Source organism: Primulina eburnea, chromosome 5 (genome assembly GCF_022965805.1).
Source record: "Primulina eburnea isolate SZY01 chromosome 5, ASM2296580v1, whole genome shotgun sequence".
Classification (NCBI taxonomy): Eukaryota; Viridiplantae; Streptophyta; class Magnoliopsida; order Lamiales; family Gesneriaceae; genus Primulina; species Primulina eburnea.
In genome coordinates, this window is record NC_133105.1 from 4,589,885 (window position 1) to 4,599,185 (window position 9,301).

General features: G+C 36.6%; 1 protein-coding gene across 1 annotated transcript; it reads right to left on the minus strand.

The window, feature by feature from the left end:
* Positions 1–264: 264 nt before the first annotated feature.
* Positions 265–8,805, minus strand: LOC140832545 (putative 1-phosphatidylinositol-3-phosphate 5-kinase FAB1D). Its single transcript, XM_073196630.1, has 12 exons — positions 8,673–8,805; positions 8,562–8,595; positions 7,793–8,431; positions 6,927–7,071; positions 6,505–6,846; positions 5,251–6,081; positions 4,404–4,738; positions 3,954–4,080; positions 3,702–3,857; positions 1,433–2,863; positions 1,045–1,308; positions 265–959 (listed from the first exon to the last, which is right to left on the minus strand). Exons 1-12 carry the CDS (start codon positions 8,731–8,733, stop codon positions 600–602), a joined length of 4,725 nt encoding a protein of 1,574 aa, XP_073052731.1. The 5' UTR covers positions 8,734–8,805; the 3' UTR covers positions 265–599.
* Between the last annotated feature and the right edge of the window lie 496 nt (positions 8,806–9,301).

Genomic DNA, 9,301 nt, shown 5'->3' on the forward strand with positions numbered 1-9,301 from the left:
AACCCGTGCCATAATACAGTTCAAACTTGGATTCTGACCCTGGTTTTGTCCCTCCATAACCTTCGAGATTGATGCGATTATGTTTAATAATTTCAGAACCTAACCCAGTTTACGTAAATACACTGCCAAAGTTTCCTTACTTGGAGAGATTTTCAGAGACAGACATGCCGAGAAAAATAAGGTATGTGACTGGAGAAATTTCATACCCAAAGATTTAACTCGCATGTTAAATCCAGGTGCTTCACATAGAATCATAAAATCAGAAATCAAAACTGAAAGTATTTGAATAGATTATGGATATTCAAAGTTCAAGAAATACATCCACGATCGTATTTTGCGGCAAGTAATCAACAACAAAAAATTGAGTTACAATGATATTTTTACAGTTGCTTGCACAAATACAAAGAAAAAATAGATATGTGCAACCTACCATGGGATAGAGCAAAACACCCTCAGAACTTTGCTGAAAAATAGTAGCAGGATGAGAGGGGGCCTAGATTTTGTGATCAATTATATACAATATAAAAAGATATGAAGAAGATGTTTTGTTTATACCATAATGGGAAGATCTCACAAAAACCAGAGTGATCTCTCCATTGCTATTGAGCCGTTGAAAGAGAAAATTCATTGTCCGTACCTTTCTTTTGGGACTTCACAAGTCCCAGACCATTTTCCTCGACAGGACCACACAGTTTGCAAGGTTTAGATCTTCGGGAACACCAGTGATCTGGTACACTCCGAAAGTGTGTATCAATGAACTTTCTAAATCTCTTTTTGTATTCTTTGGGAGAGATTACAGTCGGCGAATGGTTCTTAGGAACAACAAGTGAAGATTTAACCCAATTCTCAATTTGCTTGTCCCAGGTATACTGCCTGACATAGTCAATGATCCCACAGACCAGTTTACGACCTTGACTATCCACTCCCACTAGAAGAGAATAGTCCATCACATTGATTGACTGAAAAAGTAATCGAACATAAGGTCAGGCCCATAGACGGTATATGATAGTAATTGAGATGCAGTTGGAAAAATGTGTAACTCACATTGAGAAAATGTGTGTCATTATACACAGCCCGCTGCAGATTCCTCTTTGATATGCTGCTAACATAGAGAGGTGAAACATTCATATCATTGACAAAATTCTGATCCAAGAGAACATCTCCTGAACATTTGGCAGTGGGGGTAAATCGAGCATGTAAAGCTCCTTTAAGGTCATACTGCCTAGCTATATGCCGACCAAACATAAGATTCTCCATCACCAGGAGATCATGCCTGGCCTCCTTACCATTCTTCGCTCGAATGACGACCTGAAATAGTTTAGATTTTTAAGAATGAGTGAAAAAAAAAAAGGAATAGTTAGTTTATGAATAGCTCTACAATAGATATGAAACGATGATGACTTGGACCAGGATTAAAGTAAATATCATTCACCTGATAGATACCAAGAATTTTAGCAAGACAGGTCTGGTTTCCCAGCTCATAGCACTGGTTCATGTACTCGAAGTAATTTGGAGCAAACTTCATGAAAGAATCGAATTCTGTCCTCTGAATTTCCTTAATAATCAATCGGTCGTCTAATGTCTTGGCAAAGAAAGATTTACTCTTCCCACCTTTGGCATCCCAGTTCCTACAACGGCTTAGAGAAGCAATATAACCGATTTCAGAAGGACAACACCGATCTCGTAACTGACGAAACTGGCTTGCATATATACTTATAACAGAGTATTTACGCTTCCCATGACTCTTCCCTGAACCCAAAGAAACTTGTGGGTGGCCAGCACCATAAGAAAATAACGAATCCAACAAATCTAAACCATCAAAACTTGATGAATGTGAATCTTCTGAGGAAATAGCGAGTGGAGATAGAATGTTGTCGGAATCTGAGGAACCAAATGAAGACCAACGAGGAGAACCCAAAGAGAATGTTCGAGTCATGCTCTGGGAACTCCCGCTTAACTTGGCGCCCATTCCTCTCTCTTTCTGAGCATCCACTGTTAGATCCTCTGACACGGTATCTCGATCCTTCAAAAATGTCAGAGCACAAGCTATGATGCTTGACAATTCATCCTCATATTCAGTCACAATATAGTCCTTACCAAGAGGAATGTGCAGTCGAGAACCTTCATCAGCAATCAATTTTTGAGCCATAGATTGTGTCGCATGGCTGTTTAAATATTCAAATCTTGGAAAGTACCCTCTCTGGATATCCTCCATGTATTCACGTCGAATGTCTGAAAATGGAGCCCATATCCAACCTCTATCGTTTTCTAGGTTAGATGAAACATATAGATTGTGGTTACCCTTGAGAGAACTGTTTGCCTCAGAACCACTGGACTCAACTTCAGTAGCAATTGATACTGTCTTATCAAAATTATCCTCTCCAGAGTTTCTCTTAACATCATCAAAATAATCTTCGGAAGTAGGTTTCACCAAGATATCAGGAACCGCTGATCCTTTTCCATCCAATTCGTCTATGGAGCATGAATTATCTTCGGTAGGTCCTTCAACCGGCCCATGAATAGGAATGTATTCAATTGGAAACTCACTGCAATCAGTACATATGTCAAACATATTTTCAGCTCCGGAAGTATTTTCAAGAGGACTGAGAGAATTTTCAACAGCAATCTCAGTTGTACCAAACTCTTCCCCAGCGATTGCATCTTCTTGTAGTAACGGTTTGGTTGATTGTAACTTACTTGATTCATTATCTTCCACCTTTAGATCGGATGAGAGTAATGCATGTAGTCTTTGATCCCATAGGTATGATTCAAGCAAAAGCTCCATTCGTAGTCTATTCAAACTTAGAAATTTACAAACATTATCTCCTTCGCTTCCGTTCTTTACAGACTCTTTAATGTCAACCTAATTATACATTTACACGACCAAGGAAAAACAATCATGGCACTGCTACACTTTTTTAACAATAAGATAGCAAAGACACACAGATCAAAACTAAAGTTTTGGAAAACATAGCTGAGAATTTGATTTCCGGTGTTAACTTATCTCTTCTTAATCATATATGAAAGAGAAAAAACAGTTAACAACGATTTAAGTCTTAGCAAATCACTGCTTTCTTTTCCGTCTACAACAGAAAAAAAATATTACCAAACCACGATATCACTCAACAATTTGCTAGACCAGATTCCAACTTTAATCGTGGAAAATTGTTGCAACAACAAAATTATGCTAATATATCAACAATAATCAACTAAAATAAAGAAGAATATAAGCTCCCAGAGGCAATCCTATGTACAAGAGAGCTCAACTCCCTCCCTAGCAACAGCTAGTTCCTAGCACACGCTAGTCTCCAAACTTAATAAATTAACAAAATGAATTCCCAAACTATCTCCCCACTACATTTTATTTATCATTTCCCCTATTTCTAGATTCTTCCAAGATTCGATATCAGGCCCAATATTTTAAAACCCTAATAATATAAAAGTCCATAACAAAATTTGAGGCAGGTATGAGCGAAAACCAATATATACTAAAATTAATTCCTAAATAACATTTGGAAAAACAAAATCAGAGTTCATACTTTCCATTTTCTACATGCAAATACTTGTATGCGAGTATACACTGTCATATCAAAATAAATAGGACACAGGCTTATTTCATGCTTCATTACGATACTTCTTTGTGCCCTTATACCACATATCAAAAGATGATAAACAAAAAAATGTAATTAGCAGATGATGACCTCAAACTGAGATCTTTCCCGCTTCAACATCTCCACAATGTCAGAAAATTCCTTGCCTGATCCTTGAATATTCAGAGTTACCCTAGCATATCGAGTTTGTATATCCTTCAAAGACTCTTCAATATCACGGAACATTGAAATCCCTTTCAAATACACCTGAAAGAGTGAAATATAACAAATTTTAAGTAAAGATTGCAGATCACAGATTCGTGGGGAAGGATATAAGAGCCTTAATTTCATAACCATTCATACATCCTCGGAATCTCTATTAAGAAACTCTCCTCTGACAGAACAGCTGAACTCCAGCTTTTGAGGTGGCAGAGAAACCGAAAAAGTTGCAACTGGAGAGTACTTGAACATGGCAACCATTGGGCCTAATCTGCAAACAATGACAGAAAAATATAAAATGATAAATGAGAGAATTGGCTGTCTAGTTTTTAAAAAGGTTATCATTGAGAAAGAATACGAAGTAGCATAAAAGGGGGGAAATTCAAAACCGAGAGGAAAGATAATGACAATAATAAAAAGAGAAAACACTTAATATAGGAGACAACAATCTCCTCCACGACAATCACCTAGAGATAACATGTCTCTTTGGAAATGAAAATACAATGACACTAAGCTAAAGAAATAGCACAAATATTAGACCTGCTAAAGAAATAGCACAAATATTAGACCTTCTGATGTTAGAGTTTTCCATACCCAAAGAAGTATATGAAATCTTTATCAAAAGAATGACCACAGCTGGATAGACTACTGAATGAAGATTGGTTCGAAAAACTGAGCTCCAAAAACTTTCCGAATGATAATCCTTGTGCGTCAGAGGATATCAACACCCTTTTTGTAGATTTTGAGCTTCCATCATGCAGTTTACACTGACCACAGCGACTCCACATCCAAAGCTTCCCTTCAGTTTCCCCAGGAAGATTTTTTTCAGCAGGAAGATGTCTAACTTGGATCGTAAGTTGCTTGTTATGGTGTGCATAGTAGTAAAAGTGAGCCTCAGGGAATTCTCCACAAGTCTTACACTGGAGTGTCTGTAAGAAAATATGCTATACGGTTTATCATAAAATCAAGGCTAACAGATTTATAAAAGCCAATCAAGAAATCACACAGATCATTTCAAGGGACCAGTTTGTCAATAAAAACGTTTCAGTTAATACAAAATAGTAAAACATTATGTTAAAACAAAAGGAAAAAAAACCTCAAATACTGTCGTCCAGAGCAACTTAATACACCAAAGGATGAAAATAACTAGGTTTTGAGAATATCAATAAAGCAGGGTAATACCACCATTGATGTCATTAGGCGAGTAAATCATAGCACTTATTAAAACCATTACACATCCATGAGACCATGTCTTCAGATTTTGGTAGAATGACAAACAAGATTCTGAAGCTAAGGGTTAATTATGTCATCCATCTAGAGCATCATGTTCTAGGTTAAGTGAAACATCATCGCATAAATGAAAAATCCACTATGCCACCTTGAAGTCAAATAAAGTTCTAAAAAATAAAACTTGAAATCAAAATTAGAATGTTTAACTAACCAGTCGGAGTAAATTATCCCGCAAAAATTTTCCGAGAGGAACATCAAAACTTCTGTAAAACTTAATATGAGAAAAATGACTCTGCTCACAGACAGTCCCTCTTGAAGCATTGCGACTGGACATCAAGACTAAAATACTTTCAGAATCCAATACTGAGCTTATCTCATCCTTGTTATTCATTTGCTCTTCAGCACTATCACTTAGATTTTGAGCATCTGGAGATTCTAGCATATATGGCTGCTCATGATTAAGTAAATTGTCCCCATCAGATCTAGCCTCAAGATTAGTATCACTGTGGTCAGCCACGCCTGAATCAATAGCAATCTGAATATCATTTTCAGATTGACCAACCTCATTTCTTCCATTGGAATTGTGTGAACTGGGTGTACTCAGAGAAGAGTCAGAGAAACAAGGAAAGCTGTCATCCATGACTTTTTTAATAGATGTTGAAAGAGTTAATCCCGGATATGTTGTCGTGCTGTAAGGCTCAAACGAAGATGATGAATTTTCTTTTGACAGTGGGATTGGATTATGAGACCCCGTTCCCTGGACCCCATCAGAAATAGGTATATCAAGAGTAGATGATGTATCAACTTTTGCATCAGATTCATTTTGGGAAGAAATGCTGGTCTTGTCATAGCCAACAGATAACATTTTATTATTAGTGAGTGCTAGGTCCACTACTTCACAGGGTGAAATCGTGTAAAACATTGCTCTCTGGTCTATAAGGAAAGATGTCTCAAGGATTAAATGATATGCCATGACGACTGCACATCGAACCACACATTTAATCCTTTTCAATTCATCACTGTTCGCTCCCATCAGCAGAATCTGTGCAATGCAAATTTGTTAGTTTATTGAGTTCATTTAATAAAAGATGGTTTTTTATTAGAATGAGATGATACTCAAATAATAACATGACTCATACAGAAAAGAATTCGAGGCAAGCTTGTACAAATGAAAGAGTGATGATGTTGTTAAAAAAACTATAGGAAACAGCCAGTTTCCTAGAGTTTGGCAGGTATTATCTAAACCCTAGTGTTTGACAAAATTGAATTAAATAGGTAGCAGAAATAGGCTAGTCACTTTCCTAGTGTTCCATACAATGCATGCCTGTTTTCTAACACACTATCATCTTCATTTCCACAAGTTATAAACAGGATATCATTTGGTGAATAGAAAATTTTGTGCCATACCCACAAAAGTAATTCTTACACCAGGAAAAAAACATCCTTTCAGAGAAGGAAGACTTACGGTACATCCTGCACGAGAAGGAGAGCCATCGAGGAACATTAATGTTTTACTTGGTTTTTTCCCAGCCTCTGTGGAAACAGCAAGTTCTTCCACAAACTTCTCAATATGAAAGGAATCACACTGCCTCAGTTTTTGGCCAATTGTAGCCTCAGATGACAAGATAGGTGAACCGATACAACGAGCAACTCTCTCCAGCCGATGGAGCTTCATGTCAAAGACTAATGTGATCCCTTTAGCAAGAATAGACTCTTGTATATCACGAGAGACTGACTTTTCGACCAAAATAACATTTGGATGATAGATGTCTATCATCTCAACAATGGATTTCAAATTGTTCTTTTCCTGTGAAATGAATATACAATCAGAAAGGATGGACATACAGATATCAAGTTTCTGGATGAAACAGGAAATTCATGCTTTACCTGCTGCATTGAATCAAATGATGACAATCCACCAGAAGAAAGATCAAGTGACCCGTAAATCAACAGCAGTCTTGGGTTCTTGTACCTCGTTTGCATGTGTTTGTGAGCGGCATGCTTTTTAAACACTAACCCTTTAACTACTCGGCTACTCAGAATATATAATTCACAAAAGAGATTACTGGCATTAAATTAGAAATTACCGCATTCAGAAAAAACCAGGATTTCTTTGAAGATACATAAAACACACAATCAGTTTATAAGTTAAATCACTTTGTACAACGATCCATGATTAAAATATTTATAGGAAATATAAAATTATTAACTCTTCGTATTTCGATGTCCATAAATAAAGTCACGTTGTATTTTTTCCAGAGATACAATTTTTCTAAAACTAATGTCTAAACCTCTATATCCTTGGGGTTACCAGTGTAGAGGTGTACATTATAAACCTTTTGAACTGTTATCAAGACTCTGGGACATTTCAACCATGGATATCAAAAAGTTGGACCGTGGGAGTAACTAAACACAAAGGTGAAACCTCGACCATTTAACAATCAGAAAAACAGAAACTCGAGGCGATGCTATTTAATAAATGCAAAAGACCTAGATAAGATTCCCCACGTATAATGCTTTGGCACACAATAAACCAAGTAAAAATTCCATCTTGAGACAAATTAAAATAAACAGGAACACCTTACAGGCTAAGCTAAAATTTCGAGAGGAGATAAGATGAATATAAGTTAAAGTGTCAAGCAAGTGGTCAACATATAACTAAAATCCATGACATAATGGATTCTCCAACTCTCTAAGCAAAAAGCCGATTTTCAGACATGGATCATATGGAAAAGACATGGTAGTCTTGTTACCTTTGATTACGAGAACCAGTTGCGATGCATTTAATCTTCACATGTCCATCCGGATCCATTGCTGTGCCTTTGTGTGCAGCAGGTTTCACAAAAGCAGCAGCCTCCCATGATAAAGAAGTCACTATATCCACCCAATTCTCACAATAATTTCCACACGAATCAACATCCACTGACTTGATTAGCTGACTAACAAGGGCCTTAAACTTCCCATTCCTAACATCATTCATAACTTTGAGCTTTTCCTCTTTGAATTTTTGAGTTCCACTGCCTTCTTCTCCAAAACCACTCAAAGAGCTAGTTTTAGCCCATTCCCCACCATCGCCACACTCATCATCATCGTCCTCATAATTTGCTACACTACCTACTAAATCGTCCACCTGGTCTTCAGGTTCTGGAGGAAGCCAAAATTCAGTATCCACTTCACGTGAAAGTGACTTCCCAGATCCATCATCAACTAAAGAACTGGCTGTTTCTACAGCGTAATTTGATCTTTCCCCAACCTCACCACTTTCAGCAGTTTCTATATTTCTGCTAAGTTCTCCATTATCATGTTTGCCATTAACTGGTAAATTTGAGTTGTCCTCATGCCTTTTCGAAGAAACATCAACAGTTTCGGAGCGGCTTGTTTCAATATATCTGCTGACAGGAAAACAAAGTAAGCTCTAGAAGAAATTAAGAGCATCCAATTCACTCAAAAATTACACACAAAATATTTTCTCTCGATCATGCTTCTTAGACATAATTAATTGAACTAAAGTAAAATGCATACCTATCAGAAAAGTTTGCATCAACTGATACATCACCTGCAAAATAAGAATGTAAGTAAGAGCATAGAAAATAGTATCAAATAATATGCAAAAACTATAGAGCGAGAAGTTACCGCAGCATGATATAGAACTTTCACAGCTTCTTAATGCACCAGAGGGACTGATAGATGGCATTTTGCGAGCACCGACTTGTAATATTATTATCACTTTTAACTTATAGTGGCGAAAGCGTGTACAATCCTTGATTTTATAAAAGATAACTCAAATACTGTCAGTACAATCTCGAACAAAAGACAAACGTAATTTCACGATCATGCTAAGCCAGTATTTCAATTTCCATAATTTCGTTTCTACTAAAAGTCTTGAAATCCTGTATTTAGAATTTAAAAAAATATAAATAAAATATAGATTAGTGAGGGAATAAACTAAGCTTATATATATTATAACAAATCAAACGGTAATATCTTAGTGCAGTAATTCAATATGAGATGATATGTAATAGTAATAATGTATCATTATGAAAATATATTGCCAAATGAAATGCACTGACTGTTCAGGACTCTAAAGTGAATATTGTGGGCTAAAAAGGTGACTCTCACCAACATCAATGTAACACTTCTCTCCATGCACTCAATTAGGATGCTTACAATTGCTTATTTACGAACTAACGTGAACTCACATTTCCGGACCAAACTCAAGTTGTTCAGATGAGCGATATACAGGGGTTAAAGCCATATGTTCA

Excerpts from the sequence above, each read along its gene's own strand:
- LOC140832545 (XM_073196630.1), bottom strand. The coding sequence starts at position 8,733 with ATGCCATCTATCAGTCCCTCTGGTGCATTAAGAAGCTGTGAAAGTTCT. Across the intron at positions 8,596-8,672 it reads AAGTTCTATATCATGCTGCG|GTGATGTATCAGTTGATGCA; the intron begins GTAACTTCTCGC and ends CTTATTTTGCAG. Across the intron at positions 2,864-3,701 it reads GGGAAAGATCTCAGTTTGAG|GTTGACATTAAAGAGTCTGT; the intron begins GTCATCATCTGC and ends ATGTATAATTAG.